The following is a 16,251-nucleotide window of genomic DNA, read 5'->3' on the forward strand; positions in this document are numbered from 1 at the left end:
CCACAAACAAACAAAAAACCACAAACAAACAAAAAAACAAACAAAAAAAACCACCCCCAAAAATCCACCCCCCCAAAAAAAAACCCCAAACAAAAAACCACAAAGAAAAAACCGAAAAAAACCCCCACCACCCAGAAAAAATCCGCCCCCATCCCCGGTCAGGTTGAAACATCCCACAGAGGAGCCGCGACCCTTTATGGCTGGGCGAGGGGTCCAGGGGGGGTTCAGCGGGGGAGCGCTGCGCTTTGGCTCCAGGTCCCTCCATAAAAAATGCAAATCTTTTCCTCCTTCCTTATGAGAAAGGGATAACAACACCCTAAGGAAGCGGATCCCACTTTTGGGTGAAACTTGTGGAGCGGTTTAAGGTGGATCAAGCCCAGGTCCCTACTGATGGGGGGAGATCTGCATCCACCCCCCCGCTTCGCACAGCCCCGACCCCTTGCTAACGCTGAATTTAGGCAATTAACCCTAAACCCAGCGCCCATAATAAAAGATTAGTTTCCTGAGAGATCAGCAGGTTGATCCGGATGATGAAACAGCCATATGAGCTCCAAGGCTAGCAAAGGGAGGCAGCAGGGGAGGGGGGGAAGGTCAAATTTGGCTTGGCTGAAATTGCTTATGAAGCTGCCCCCGTGGACTGTCTCCCCAGAGAGCTGGTGGGCTCCTGGGGTGGGATCGCCAGCTTCTCTTCCTCTCCCTTTGCGTGTACGTGTGTGGGGATGATCCAGAAGCTAGCAGAGCACAAAGGTGCTTGGAATTTAAGTTATGTTTTTAAACTTTGAATTTTTCTTGGAAAAAATAAGAAAGTTGTATGAAAAGGTCCAAAAAAAAATTTTTTTTTTCTGTACTTTTGTCCAGCACTCATTTCAGTGATGGGCTGGATGCATTAAAGTGTAACATTTCAGGATAGATGTAATGCTGATGAAAGGTTTTGGAGGACAACTCTGAAGACCTCTGTTTAATCTAAAGGAACAAATTCTTCAAGGTTAGTGAGAGGCAACAAGGAGGAGGAGGCTGTACACGAATGGTTAAAGTAACAGAGACGTGCCAAAGCCAATGATACTTTTGTGGCCCACTGAGGAGCTCCAAAATTTATTGTATTTTTTAATATATTCAGATATTGCCAGATACGCAGGAGTCAAACTCAGCAGCAGGCATGTATGGGTCTTTCTCGTGGATCTGGTCTACGCAGTCCAACCACCTAAGTCAGGGGACCTACTGAAGCAGGCTGTGATTCCCTCTGACCTTTGATTCTCGTCTTTTTCTTACAAGAAAGCAGGGTAGAGATGGTGATGTGTCCTTCCAGCCTGGATTTGGGATGTGGTTGGGATGTTTATGGGAGTTGAGAGCAGGGAAATGGCCCCATCCACCTCTGGGTCCCAGGACGTAGCCCTTAGGATTGCAAACCTTCCCTCACATCAGCCTCTGCAAGCTCCAGTGTTGGTCCTCTCCACCATGCTGAACATGGAACTCACACTCTTTTCAATCTGTGAAAATTACTCCATGAAGTAAATGCAATGCAAAAGCTGGACCAAATTCTAAAATGCTTCTAGTTTATGAGGGGGACTAAATTAATTAGCTCAAGACCAGCTGTCGATACAGGAATATAGATGTTTTTTCCCCATTGATTTGGCCAGACTGGAGAAAATATTGCAGTGTTTCCATCCCCAAGATGATGTGGTAGCGTAGTGATCCTTGCAAGCTGCTTAAATTCCCTGCCAGAAAAGCAGCTAGGGAATATCCCCTAGCAGAGGTATAATTATTGAAATCCACAGCCTTGCGGGGACCAAAGATCTGCTTGCATTTCTTGATGGGGGTCTGTTGTATGAGAGTGGAAAGTGTGAAGCACGGCTATGGAGATTAGATTCTTAAGCAACGTGCCATAGCTCAATTATTTGCACCAAAGGACATCAGAAGATACTTGCACAGACATTTCTTTCGTTGCAATAAAACACTACCAGTAATGGATCTGCAGCATTGGCAAGGGAGGAGCCAGTTTCCATGGTGAGTACCAACAGACCCATGGCAAATGTTTGGCCTGAGCTGGCTGTTTGTTAGCAACATCCTTGAGAAATGCAACATGGTTTTATCTACGAGTCCTTTATACAAAGGGCTGCGCTTTGCTCCAGATTTCCATGACTGCAAACCAAACATCACCATCAGTCTGTGATCATGGTTTTGAAGATAAATGATAATATTTTTTTTTCCTCTCATTCCTTTTTCCTTATTTTTGGATAAATGCTGGTTTCTCACAGCGCACGTCTCATTTTTAATGCAGATGCTGCTTGAGGTGTTAAAATTGCTCTTGAGAGGAGCTGATAAATCAGTGAACACCCACTAAATGACCATCGCTCTTTTACCAGGCACCATGACAGAGCTCCATGAAGCCGTGGCTTTGGGGGACTATGACCTGGTGGATGAGATTTTGAGGACAGGGCGCTGCGACCCAAATCACAAGGATGTCGACTGGCATGACAGGACCCCGCTGCACTGGGCTGCTGCAAAAGGTAAGGGCATCCCCTGCTCTGTTACCGCTGCAAACCAGCATCATAAAAGGTGATGCTGATTGTAATTACATCTTGTTATGATGGCACTTAATGCTGGCAATAGTCACAGCTTGTATCTGATAATTTTGTGATGATGAGAAAAATACCAATTTAAATAGGAACTTTGCCTCCAAAATAATTTATGGGGTTACCATCAAAGTGATTTTTTAGCTTTTTTTTTCCGTCACGTGAAAATTTACAATTTACATGATATGTACGTATAGCATGTCTACTTGTCCCCAACATTACTTTTCTAAGAGGTGACTTCATACAGGGCAGAGGAGTTACTTCTCATGCACACCTGCATGAATGAGCAGAAAGTCAAACCCACTGCGTTTATACCAGGTATTTATCAAACCAAACAGAACAAAATAATTACAGTGTGGTTTACATTGCCCTCCCTTTGCCCCACCTGGTCAAATGAACAACACAGGACCAGAGTTGTTTGCAGCTCCCACTTTGTCCTTCACCATCAGAAGTGTCTGTTAAAGTCAAATATCCTTTTGCAGCCCAGAAGAGAGGTGAATGCAACAATATATAATGTGTAATTGTACACAGTGTAGAATGGGAAACTGGACCTGCACTCCTCCGTGCTAGGGCGTTTGTTACATGTTGAGATCTCACATCATGGCATCTGTCTTTGCTCAGAAATCAAATGTGTGATTGCTTTACTTTTGCCCTGATGGATTATTACTCATTTGGGCAACAGCAAAGGGAACCGAGCTATTTAGGAAAATGATGATGAGAGACTGGCGTGGCCTAGGTGCCATTGGGAATGATCTAGCTCAGTCAAGGCAGTGTGAAGTGGGATAGAAATAACTTTTTTTGCTTCTTTAAGCAATTCCACAAGTTGGAAAAATATGAAGGAAAATGAAAACAATTTCTCTATCTCCTATCAAACAAATCTTTGTTTTAGTAAAGCTGTTCACAGGTTTTCCATTTTTTTTTAATGTTTAAGTTTTATTTTGCATTGAACTAAAACCCCAAATGAAACAACGAAATAGTCAATAGCCAATTGGTCAATGAGTAACTGAGATGTGCTGTTCAGAAATGAGTAGAAAGCTTTCTGATTTTATTGTTGTTTTTGTTGTAAAATGCTTCTGGAAGCAGTCTAGTTTGGAAAAAAAAAATCAGCGTTTTCTAATGAGCATCTTTTATTTGATAAATCAAATGGCCAGGTCATGGGCAAAATCCATCGTTACATGACTGAGGGAATTATGGTCAACTGTGTGTGACTGTCTTCTGCATCCTGAAGGTACAAAGTCTAATGCGGGTGCATCTTCTCTCCCTGTTTTGCTGCCCAACGCAAGGGCAATCGGAGCTGGTCAAGCTCCTCGTGGATCACGGCGCCCGGCACTGCCTGCGGAGCGACGTGGGCTGGACTGCGGCTCACTTCGCTGCCGAGTCGGGGAGACTGGGGGTGCTTCGCACCCTTCATTCCCTGCACGCTGCCATGGACGCGGCCGACCTCTTTGGCGACACTCCCAAGAGGCTTGCGGAAATCTACGGTCACCGAGACTGCTCCAGGTTCTTAGAAATGTGAGTAGCGATGGCCGGTCCCACTGCGGCAGCTGATGGGGCTCCAGCGGTGAAAATTAAATTGACTGCTATATAGAGACCAGAAAGAGTACGAGTGTGTTACTTACCTTTCCACCCAAAGCCTATCAAAGTCAACCAGTACGAGTAGTGCTTGATAAGCAAATACAGGTCTTTGTCACAAGGAAGCCATTGGGAAGACATTCATTTCTTCCACTCCCTTCTATAGTTTGCCTTGGTATGTTTTCAAAATTGTTCCCACCTCATGACATCATTGTTTTTATAAGGATGTTACAGAGCCATTATTAAGCAAAGGAAATGAAAGCAAGAACAAGTATTAACCCCTTAGGGCGGTGAATACTGAATACACAGGTTGAATTGTTTAAGAACAGCCCTTTAGGAGGTAATGTTACTGTATGTGTATCATTTGGCTTTTCTTGTAGTAGAGAACAGAGCCATCCTTTTTTTTTACATAATTATTTAAAGTTTTATCATTTGATCTGTTAATAGGATGGCCACATATTACTTGTATTGTCTTAACTCTTATGGTTATCACCGAGGCACCACATGCAACTAGTAATATGCTTTTAAAGGGTTTCCAGTTACCATTCCTGTTTTTTCAGCCACTGATTTGGCTTATAGATATTTTCATCCTTGTGAAACTGTTTCCCTGACTCAGGCTGCCGTCCTCCAGAGGTCCGAGCTGTGTCCCATACCTGCATCTCTCTGAAGTGGTGGGACAGACCACCAGAGGCTAACCAGCTTGTTCAGTGCCAGTTGTGTTCCCATGTTATCTGGTATTTAAATACACTGCTTGTGAAACCTGCACGTGCCAGACCCTGAGATACTGAGAACACCCAAAGACTTTTCCTCCCCTGGGTTTTTCTCTGATTTTACAGTCCTGCCGTAGTCCTTAACTGGCATCGTTTTTACCACTGCCACATTCTCAAGACTGCTTTGGCACCATATAAATCGTGTATTTTTTTATAGACACATACCCAACTCAAAGTCTCCAATTTGCCTTCATTGAGGAGTTCAGCACAAGAGCTGCCAAGTTCAAAATCAAGCATGGTAGCTGTGCAAATGTCTGAGATGGCCAGTGCCTACCAAATACCACCTTTCATTAATCCACGTAAACTTTTCTGTAGGTTCTGATGTCCTTTTGCTGTACCATGACCACCTTCAATCTTACACAGCATCAGTGTCCTTCCGTAGGAAGAGACACTCAAAGTGTATAAAATCCCCCTGTACAGAGCCCCAAAAACTTTCTAAGGGAGCCACATGTTCCTGTCTCTAAGCTCTGTCTATTATGGAAGCTGCTGAGACCTTTGCATTTTACCTGCCCACCCCACATCCAGGACACCTTGTAGCTAAAGCCTCGCTGTTTATGGAGCTGACACACTGCAAACCCTCACTATTCACCGCCTTCCTTCCACACAGAAGAATCAGCTTTTATTACCCTTAGACCTTCAGTTTAAAGAAATTTAAACAACTAGCAGCTGATAGCTAAGCTTTGCTATTTAGGTTTTTTACTACCTAGACCCTAGCTGGGATAAGCTCAGGTTTGCTAGATCTTTAAGAATGGGGCACTTTCTTCTAGAGGAGAGTTTTCTCTTTATACTGTTCTCAGTTCTTGTCTTGCTTAGTTTCTATATCAGAATAGGTAAATATTGTCTGTCCCAGAGAGTAAAAGGTCTGCAGGCTTGTTCCCCTCGATTAATCATTTATAGCAATTGCTTACCTATTCAACGCTGTCATTTTTGCACTAATCTTACCATTAAATCCTGCTTATCGAGTCCTGCCAAGTCTAGCATTTGCCGTGGCGGTGGGGGGACAGCAAGAGTGGGGGAATCACCTGGATGATGCCGACGGCGTCCGCCTGCACTGGTGGAGGTGGCTGGGAGAATGATGGACAGCATGATTGACAGGATGATTGACATCCTGGTCCGAGCCACCTAGGCAACAGCCTAGGGCGACTCATGTAGCTGACGGAGGGTTTTCTGAGGTGAATGACTAATTTAAGGTGGAAAACTTGTCTTTCAGAGCCACGTGCTGGCCTGACTCGCCCCACGGCTGCATGGCTCAGCTAGGAGCGTGGTTGGGAGAACTTAGTAATTGGGAAGATGCTTTGAATGCCCATGCCTAGGACATTTTATAAGACATGCAAAGCCTCTATTATCACCTCACAGTCATAAGGCAGCCTGTGGGCAGCCAAGAGTTTATCACTGGGGCTCAGGAACCCTTTTTTTAAGCCCAACCGCTATAATTTACAACCACAGTGGATGCCGTCACCCTCACGCAACAGTTTCACCTCCTCGCATCAGCAAACTTGGAGTTAACTAGGAGGAATTACTGGCATTTGTAGTATAATCACGATTACCTTCTGCTCCTTCAGGCGTGCAGAAACGTCCCAGAAGTGGTGTCCATGGTCAGGCAGTGCCCCATGGCTCCGGTGGGAGCTGGGCAGTACCGATGGGTGCTGCAGACAGAAAATGAAGTGTGTGTCTGCACGGCAAAGCTGTGCGGCGCAGAGTGGGTCTGCCCTCTGCTCACGGTGTCTGTGGTATTGGTATGTAAGTATGAGGGGTCTTCTGTTACAGAGCATCACCGTCAGTTTTGGATATTGGCCTGTCATGCAAAAAGAGAGAAAAGCCAATTTTTAAAATAACAGTGGGTGCCAAATGCAGGGCTGACTTGCATATCTAGACAGGGCTATGAGCATCCAAATCCTTCCTACATCCCAATTCAGCCCTCTCTAGTACTACCACGGTCCTTGCACACTGTGGTCTGATCCCAGGTGCTGCTGGCTGCACGAACATACCCCTGCCTACCTGGGCTGAGCAACTGCTCTGTGCTGGGGATCGTTTGCATCAACATGGAAATATTACCTGTACAACACGTAAATATTTTTAACATGTAAATATTAGGAATATTCTGCTACAGAGTATCCATGCCACTCACCGAGGTTTGCATGGACATGCAAAGAATAGGAAACAGCCTTCAAAACACAGCTGCTTCTGAGTAACAAACACATAATTTGCATTGGATTTTTTTTTTTGCACGAGAAGGGCTTTATCCTGGATGCTGTGCGAGCTGCCGAGGATGGTGCTGAGCCAGCACAGAGACCCTCAGCCCATGCCTGCTGCCAGCCTCTCTGCAAAGTGCTGAGTGTTCAAACTGCACCAAAGGCTCCTGCTATCTAAGCCCAGGGCATATATATATATATATATACACACGTATGTATGTATGTATTTATATATATTAAAAAGTGTACAGAAAGAGGTTTCTTGCCGTTGGGAGCAGATACTTAATAGAATAGAATAGACTATTTCAGTTGGAAGGGACCTGCAACGATCATCTAGTCCAACTGCCTGAACACTTCAGGGCTGATCAAAAATTAAATCATGTTATTAAGGGCACTTTCCAAATGCCTCTTAAACACTGATAGGCATGGGGCATCAACCATCTCTCTCAAACATATGTTTGTGTGTGTCTATATATATATATATATAGATATATATATATATATAGTAAGCCCATGCTATGCAGCACATCTGTGTGGAGCCGCTGGCTTTGCTCTGTGCTCTCAGCTGGGACAGCATTGCACTGATGTGACAGAGCTGCTGTACTACAGAAAAAAGGATTTTTCCTGATATTTGGTGGTATTTTTGACAGAGCTGCATCAATACTGAGTACCTACAAACTCAGACCTCTGCGGTAGGAGGAAAGGGTTTGTTTTCTCTTGGACAAGATTTACACTTGAAGTGCCTGTGTCAGGATCGTGGCAGTGGTGGGACCCAGCGGGGTCTCTGTGAGGACAGGTTGGGGCTACACCATGGTGGATACACCACAGGACACAGCTCAGCTCATCAGCTACGCTGTTGGTGCCTCTGGGAAACATATTTAAGAAAGGGAAAAAAAAGTGCCTGGCAGTGAGGAATGAGGAAAAAAGTATGAGAAACCGTCCTGCCACACCAGGGTAAGTGAAGATTCCCCCACAGCCCGTGGGGAAGACCATGGTGATGCAGGTTGTCCCTCTACAGCCCGTGGAACACCGTAGTGGAGGAGATGGCTACCCTGCAGCCTGCGAGGACCCCATGCTGGATGTGCCCTTGTCCTGGGTTCAGCTGGGATAGAGTTAATTTTTTTACAGGAACCTGGGAGGTGGGGGGCATAGCCGGGCAGCTGACCTGAACTGGCCAAGGAGCTATTCCATACCATGTGACATCATGCTCAGTATATAAATGGGGAGCGGGCCGGGGGGTGGGCTCTTCTTTTTCGGTGGGGGAAGTGGCGGAGCGTCGGGTCCCGGGTGGTGAGCAGTTGCACTGTGCATCACTCTTTTTGTATACTTTTTCATTAGTACCGTTGTTGTTGTTGCAATTTCTTTGTGTTGTTCCAGTAAACTGCCTTTATCTCAACCCTCGAGGTTCCAGGTTTGGGTTTTTTTTTTCCCTCTCCTCCGTCTTCCCCCCATCCCACCGGAGGGGGGCAGGAGGAGTGAGCGAGCGGCCGCGTGGTCCTTTGTTACCGGCTGGGCTGAAACCACGACAGTCCTTTTTGGCGCCCAACGTGGGGCACGAAGGGTTGAGATAACGACAGATCTGGCCAGAGCGTGTTGAAACAAATTTGTCATACGCATTTCTTATACTAGATAAATAGATGTTAGTCACAATGTTGATTCAGCTGTTTACATGGTGGCGTTTTGTAAGTTCTTACATGCTTTATGTATTGCCTGTAGTTGCGTATCTCATCTCTGGGAGAGTGATTGGGATTATCGTTTTGCTGTACTGGGCAATGTCGACTTGTGAAATGATTACATCACTGGTCATGAGGTTAAGCTGGTATCTGTATGAGGCAGTGATATCATTCCCACACTTTGGGCACCTTCTGTCGGATTTTATTGGTAATTACACCCAACCCATGGGGAAGTCAGGGGGGGATACTTCCCCCCATCCGTTCCCCTCCCTTTTCTCTTTCCAACTAATTACAACAGTTTTCGAGAATTTTGAATATCCTTGGGATGCGCAAGCCTGTGTGCTGTTAGTGCTATGCCTCCTGACTATGTTTCAGGTCTTGTCTAGGGCTACAAAGAGGCTCTTTAAGAGTACCACCCAGAGATCTGTCCCAAAGCTGGATATTTATGGGTGGCACGGCGTGTGGGAGGATGTGGGCAGGTATCTAGAGAACTTCTCACCTCCAGTGACTTGGAAGTTCACTCCCGAACAACTGCAGAACCCTCATGAAGTGATAGAATTTTTGAAAGGAAAATGCTGTGGCTATCCCAGAGACACACAACTCACTACACTGTGCTGGGCCCTGGCCGGTATCTACCAAACCCTGCTTGATACTATGCAGCACCCCCAGGGGGAAAAGGGGGAAAAGATGGAAAACAAGACAACATGCACCGTGGCTGCCCCTACCACGACAACAGGTACCGTGGCTAACCCTACCCCGGTGACAGATACTGCCACTAAACCAGAGAACCAACCTGTGCCAGTATCAGTTGCCCCTGTACAGAAAAAGAAACACACAAAGAAATCAGTTCGCTCAGTGAGAGATGAAGATGAACCAGGGTCATCGCGAGAACAGGAGGAAGAGGCAGAACCTGAAATAATTACCCGATCTCTATCCCTGAGTGAGTTGCGTGACATGCGAAAAGATTTTAGCCGCCACCCAGGTGAGCACATTGTTACCTGGCTGCTCCGATGCTGGGATAATGGGGCTAGTAGTGTGGAATTAGAGGGTAAGCAAGCCAAGTGGCAAAAACCCCTGTCGCATGGGGGGCGATGGCTGAAATATAAACAGTGGGAGGCCTGGCAGATTGACTATATCACACTCCCACGAACACGCCAAGGCAAGTGCCATGTGCTTACAATGGTGGAAGCAACCACTGGATGGCTGGAAACATACCCTGTGTCCCATGCCACTGCCCAGAACACTATCCTGGGCCTTGAAGAGAAAATTTTATGGCAACACGGCACCCCAGAAAGAATCGAGTCGGACAACGGGACTCACTTCCAAAACAACCTCGTAGACACCTGGGCCAAAGAACACGGCATTGAGTGGGTATATCACATCCCTTATCACGCACCGGCCTCCGGAAAAATCGAACGATACAACGGACTGCTGAAAACTACATTGAGAGCGATGGGGGGTGGGACTTTCAAACATTGGGATACACATTTAACAAAAGCCACCTGGTTAGTTAATACTAGAGGATCCGCCAATCGGGCTGGCCCCGCCCAACCAAGACTTCCACATACTGTAGAAGGCGATAAAGTCCCTGTAGTGCGCATGAGGAGTATGTTAGGAAAGACAGTCTGGGTTAGTCCTCCCTCAAGCAGAGGCAAACCCATTCAAGGGGTTGTTTTTGCTCAGGGACCTGGGTACACCTGGTGGGTGATGCAGAAGGATGGGGAAGTTCGATGTGTACCTCAGGGAGATTTGATTTTGGGAGAGAATAGCCAGTGAATTGGGCTGTATGATACCTAACTGCTAAATACCCTGCCAATGCATGTCATTGTATCTATAGTGTCTATATGCCATATCAAGGGTATTACTGTAAGAATTACCCAGATGACTGCGGGATGGACTTTGAAACTAAGCCAAGTACAACAGCGACAGAACTTGAACTGACACCCAGCAATTTCCTCAAGATCAACATCTTCGACCTGCAGACTAAGGGCGTGAGTTGCACCAAATGTACTAGCCACAAGTTCCAGAGGCAGCATACAACAACCCAACATCTCACACCATCTCTCTTATCCTGAAGAACTGTTACAACAGATGGAGCCCCAAAGTCATGGACTAAATAAAATCAATGGACACATTAGAGGGATAGCCCATACGCTAAAGGAATACCATTTGCGTGTGTGTGTGTGTGCGGAGGGGCGATGGGGACGGACGCAAGTCCATATACTTATATATATAAGACAAGGAAGTGGTAGTGGTCGATTGGAAAATGTAAGATCTGGGCATGATGTAGATGGTATAGAATAAGGGGTGGATAATGTCCTGGGTTCAGCTGGGATAGAGTTAATTTTTTTACAGGAACCTGGGAGGTGGGGGGCATAGCCGGGGCAGCTGACCTGAACTGGCCAAGGAGCTATTCCATACCATGTGACATCATGCTCAGTATATAAATGGGGAGTGGGCCGGGGGGTGGGCGCTTCTTTTCAGTGGCGGAAGTGGCAGAGCGTCAGGTCCCGGGTGGTGAGCAGTTGCACTGTGCATCACTCTTTTTGTATACCTTTTCATTAGTACCGTTGTTGTTGTTGCAATTTCTTTGTGTTGTTCCAGTAAACTGCCTTTATCTCAACCCTCGAGGTTCCAGGTTTGTTTTTTTTTTTTTCTCTCCTCCGTCTTCCCCCCATCCCACCGGAGGGGGGCAGGAGGAGTGAGCGAGCGGCCGCATGGTCCTTTGTTACCGGCTGGGCTGAAACCACGACAGCCCTGAAGGACTGAAGCCTGTGGAGAGCCCACGCTGGAGCAGTCTGATCCTGAAGGACTGCAGCCCATGGGAAGGACCCACTCTGGAGCAGGGGAAAAGCGTGAGGAGGAAGGAGTAGTGGAGACAAAGTGTTATGGAATGACCACAACCCCCATTCCCCATCTTCCTGAGCTGCTTGGCGGAGGAGGTAGAGGAGTTGGGAATGAAGGAGTAGAGTTGAGCCTGGGAAGAAGTGGGGTGGAGGCAAGTGGCTTAGTTTTGTCTTTGTTTCTCACCATCCTACTCTATTTTCAATTGGCAATAAATTAAATTGATTTTCCCCAGGTCTGTTTTGCCTGTGACAGTACTTGTTAAGTGATCTCCCTATGATCTCCTCCTGTGATTTACCTTGACCCACAAGCTTTTCCATCTTTCTCCCCTCGTCCTGCCGAGGAGGGGCACTGAGTGGCTGGGTGGGCGTCTGACAGCCAGCCAAGGTTCACCCACTGCAGTGGATCCTGTTTTTTCAATACTTTCCCCTGCTTAGTGCTGGTATGAGAACGAAAAGAAAGTCTTCCTTTTTTGACTTTTGCTATTTTTTGAAAGAGAACCAGTTTATCTTTCAGTGACTAGACTTGGTGGTTAGACTAGATGATCTTCAACGGTCCCTTCCAACCCAAACCATTCCATGATTCTGTGTCGTATGACTTGGGAGTGAAGGACTCATCCTTTTAAAAATCTTCAGTGCCTACAAAATGCAGAAAGTAGCTATCTATTTTCTAGTTTGAGGTCACTTTTTTTCCAAAATAATTGACTGTGTCTGTGCCAGGCATATGTAAAGATTGTAAAGAGAAAGTTAACAACACTTAATAGGAAAAATATTTAAGAGCCATGATTAACAAAACCATAACTGAGATGATAAAAAAATATAAATTCTACTGCTCAAAGGAATATATTCATTTTGGTCTTGATGAAAGTGTTTTTTAATTTGCTTTGGTTGTTTGCAATGGGAAGTGGAATGAAAACCATTGATATTTCAAGGCTATCAGAAAAGTTACAGTGAATTACATTTATTTTCAGCTTACCAGCTTGTACAGTGTCCTTCAGTGAAGATCTGGGTCTGTGTTTGTTTAATAGAAAATATATGAATATCACAAAAAAAATGAGGACTTTGGTAAATCACAGATGCCAAGAGCAAAGTCACTGCTGACTTGGAAATCCCAGGGTCTGGATGGATGATGGTTCAGTGCCTGACATCCAACAGGTTTCACACACTTGAAATCATAGAGACAACTTGAAAAACACAGCTAAATCCCCAGCAACCAAAGGAGAGTTGTGAATGATTTGCATATGGAGATATTGGGCTGGAGAAAATGGTATCTTCTATGTAATGTTTTCCCATGCAAAATCTGAACCTCCGCAGCACAGCCTTATTTCTATGACATTGCTTGATTCAAGTTGTTATTTAAAAAAACAAAAATGGGGATGAATTGTCAAGTTTAGTTCTGGATTTGAATGCAAAGTTTAGGAAAACTTCAGGGCTGAATTGGATTAAGATTAGACAATCTCTGAGGCTAAAAGGTCATCTATAAAGAATAACTATGTGCAAATCCTCCAGAATTCCAGTTGTCTTCAGATCTGATATTTTGGCATTTAGAATTTCTAGTACTTATGAATAAGCAGTGCAAAAAATAAAAGAAAATGGAAATGTTGCGGTTGCAGTGAGTTAATATACCATGTACAATTGCATTAAATGTGCTTAAGTCTTTTTAATACCACACAAATTCACAGCGTCAGTCTTTGAGAGCTTTTTATGGTTAAAATGATGATTCCAGTGGTACAAGTCCGATCTTGCTGTAGATCTTTATTGAAGGTTTCCCACTTCAGCCCAACTCTCAGTGAGTACCTGGTGGCTTGGGGTGATGCATGCTGTTAGATTCGGGATTAACCTCAGTGTTTTCTCATGTATTGCTGGTGACAGTGTTTTGGCCATACAAATACATGATCCCCTGATCCTGTAGATGGGCTGCTCATGATCGGTGATGTGACTGTGCTGTGCTCCTACGTGAAGATGCACTCTTGCTTTCTTCCCCAGAGCAGAGGTGGAGAGCAGAAACTATCGCAGGACAGCTGCAATGAAAGGAATCCCCTTAGACCAGAGAGATGAAGACTGGGAACTCAAGAAAGAAGAGCTTGAGAGAAACCCACCGTGTTCTTGGGAGAACTACGCATCCTCCGCTCCAAAGAAAAATCGAAAAAAAAGGGGGAAGCAGGAGTGTGCCCTACCTATTTCGTGCCGCCAACAACTTGCAATGCAGAGCAAAGACACTGGCTGACCTCAGATGCATCTGCAGGGTGAAATACGGATGAACAGGAGAAGCAGATGGCCACAAGAACGCATCTTTGTGATGTACTGTAAATACTGTCATTAATAGGATAGATGTGCTTCTGTCCGTCTGTGCGTCTATGTGTATCAGATCTCAAATATCAGAAAACTGCTGAGGATGTTTAAATATACTAATACTCTAAGTCACTGAAATGTATAGATTTACAGAAATGACAGCAATTACCCATATTGTCTGAGAGGGAATTGGTTTTGCTTCTAATTGATTCACGAAAGCATCTGGGACTGTGGTTCTGCTCACTTTGGTGATGTCTGTGGCTTTTGCTTGTTTGGTTCTGGTCCTGAGTCAACCAGGAGGCTCTGCAGGGGCTTGTAGCCTCTGGTGTTGCCTTTTTTTTCTTTGAGAGTGGGGTGTAGTTGCTTCTTCTGGCTGAACAGGAGACATTGATTTTGACCTTTTACAGGACGCATGGGTCTAACAGCCTGTATCTACCATTGCTGGCCCAGCAGAAGGGAAAACATGCTTCCTTGCTACTGCCTTCAGACACACATGGCTGCCAAGACAGTCAGAGTACTACCTTATTTTTAGCAGTGCCCCCAGCCATTTTTATGTCTATGCTCATAGGAATGCTGTGGAACCACTCCTGAGCTATCCCTCTGCTCATCAGCACTTTCCATGGCAAAAGCATTTTTAACCGTTTTACTTCTCAATCATAAAAAATGTGAATTTGACCCAAAGCAGTTTTTCGTGCCATGCCATTACCAGGCAGCTATTTGTATTGACTTCTGACATCTTTTACGTGTCTGCTTCCCCTCTCCTTATGTGTCTGCCTCCCCTCCCCTCTGCTTCCCCTCCACTACCCAAACCTGGTCCTTCTGGAGTGCCTTCGCACCCAACCACAACACTCGGGCATCGCAATCACAACCAACAACTCTCTGATCCATCTCCTTCTTCTAGATTTCCAGGGACTAATTCAGCTGTCTACACAGAGGTATCTCATGCCACTTGAGATGTTCTCAAGTACCCAGGCTGACCCTGCAGGTCTCCAGAAGATCCTGTGCTGTAGCTCCCAACCCTGTGCCGATGTCTCAGATACCCTAGGACTTCTCAGATGACTCGAGATGCCTACGTTTGGGCAAACGAGTCGAGCTCCAGCTTTGCCTTGTGTCATTTGCACTTTCCAAGCCACGTGAAATGTCAACTCCATCCACAGTTAACCCGGCTCTTGAAGTAGTGACAGTGCAAGTGGAGACATACATGGGACAGAGCACCTATTACCATGCTGATAAACTAAACAGGCCTGTTTCTAGCCCTGTGGCCAGCTGCTGGAGTGTCCTCTAGTTGAGGAACAGTTTCCTCCAGGCTGGGCACACCATCCCATCTCCCCAGAGAGCAACTTCAGCATATGGGCTGTGCACTGTGGCCGTGGTGTTTTGTAACTTGTCTCCTCCGATGCCAGCTGGATGGGGCTGGTGCATGGGAGGGGTGAGGTTGTGTTGGGCACCATGTTCACAGGGATTTCGTGGAGATGGAAGAAGGTGTCTTCAGCATGGTTTGCTGGGGCTGCATTCTTTTGTGTGAGAATATTTGGAAGATGTTTTTGCCGGCTGAGTCTTGTGGTATATGACTTTTGAGGGATGATGTCGCATGGGATGTAGGGAGTAAGAAGGATTTTCTGTGGTCTTTTTGTGAAAGCGATGGGGACTGTCATGCTAAAGGATCAACTGCATTGAGCAAAAGCAGGGAAAGAAGGGAGGTGTGGTGGTGCCGGTCCTTTAAAGGCCTTTCAGCTGTGGATATATGTCCAGATGAGATGTTTAAGATCTGCCTCCCTTGGGAAATGTGGGTGGCGAGGAGTGTCTCCTATTGTGGAAGTGGAGTTTGGCATCTGATCTGAATTGCAGCTAAAGGCAAAGGGCTCTGAGCGTCTAATTTTGATCAGATGACTCAAACCCTTTCTTTTTAGGGGAACAACATCTATGTAATTTTTTTTGCTTTACTACTTCAGGAAAAGCCAGAAAAGAATGAAAGCTAATGGTTTGAAAACACTTTCTTATACTTTTCTCATTAACCTCTTCCTCTTTCATTTTTGCGGGGATGGAGAGGAAAAGGGAAGGGAGTGCTCTTTTGCCCACAGAAAAGGCAACCCTTAAAATAAAAAGCTTACAAACTAAGTTTTTTCACCTTCACTTCAACTTTTCAAATTAGCATCCCAGGGCCAATCCTGTTCTCTGAGCAGAAACCCTTCCTCTGGGTTGATTTCTAATAGAGAGTACATAGAAATTAGTGAGTCCGTCACACTGTTGTCCTACAAGAGGGCTGCCTCTCCTTTATAGGGGAAAAAGAGTCACACAGAGTAGGGGAAATCATGTTTTTGCATGAAGTGGGGCAG

General features: G+C 45.6%; 1 protein-coding gene across 2 annotated transcripts; it reads left to right on the forward strand.

Moving 5' to 3' along the window:
• The first annotated feature begins 1,798 nt into the window (after window positions 1-1,798).
• ANKRD66 (ankyrin repeat domain 66) lies at window positions 1,799-14,590 on the forward strand. Of its 2 annotated transcripts, XM_069805640.1 has the most exons (4): window positions 1,799-2,004; window positions 2,364-2,507; window positions 3,857-4,085; window positions 13,610-14,590. In XM_069805640.1, exons 2-4 carry the CDS (start codon window positions 2,369-2,371, stop codon window positions 13,848-13,850), a joined length of 609 nt encoding a protein of 202 aa, XP_069661741.1. In that variant the 5' UTR covers window positions 1,799-2,004; window positions 2,364-2,368; the 3' UTR covers window positions 13,851-14,590. The 2 variants fall into 2 exon arrangements, with proteins under 2 accessions (XP_069661741.1, XP_069661740.1); XM_069805639.1 differs by lacking the exon at window positions 1,799-2,004 and having other exon boundaries at window positions 2,038-2,507.
• Window positions 14,591-16,251: the final 1,661 nt, after the last annotated feature.

The sequence above is a fragment of the Haliaeetus albicilla genome, chromosome 18, assembly GCF_947461875.1.
Source record: "Haliaeetus albicilla chromosome 18, bHalAlb1.1, whole genome shotgun sequence".
In the NCBI taxonomy this organism is placed as follows: Eukaryota; Metazoa; Chordata; class Aves; order Accipitriformes; family Accipitridae; genus Haliaeetus; species Haliaeetus albicilla.

Bases quoted from the DNA above. Each gene is read 5' to 3' on its own strand.
- ANKRD66 (XM_069805639.1), top strand. From the start codon at position 2,342: ATGACCATCGCTCTTTTACCAGGCACCATGACAGAGCTCCATGAAGCC. The intron at 2,508-3,856 runs GTAAGGGCATCC...GCCCAACGCAAG, and splicing joins GCACTGGGCTGCTGCAAAAG to GGCAATCGGAGCTGGTCAAG. The intron at 4,086-13,609 runs GTGAGTAGCGAT...TTTCTTCCCCAG, and splicing joins TGCTCCAGGTTCTTAGAAAT to AGCAGAGGTGGAGAGCAGAA.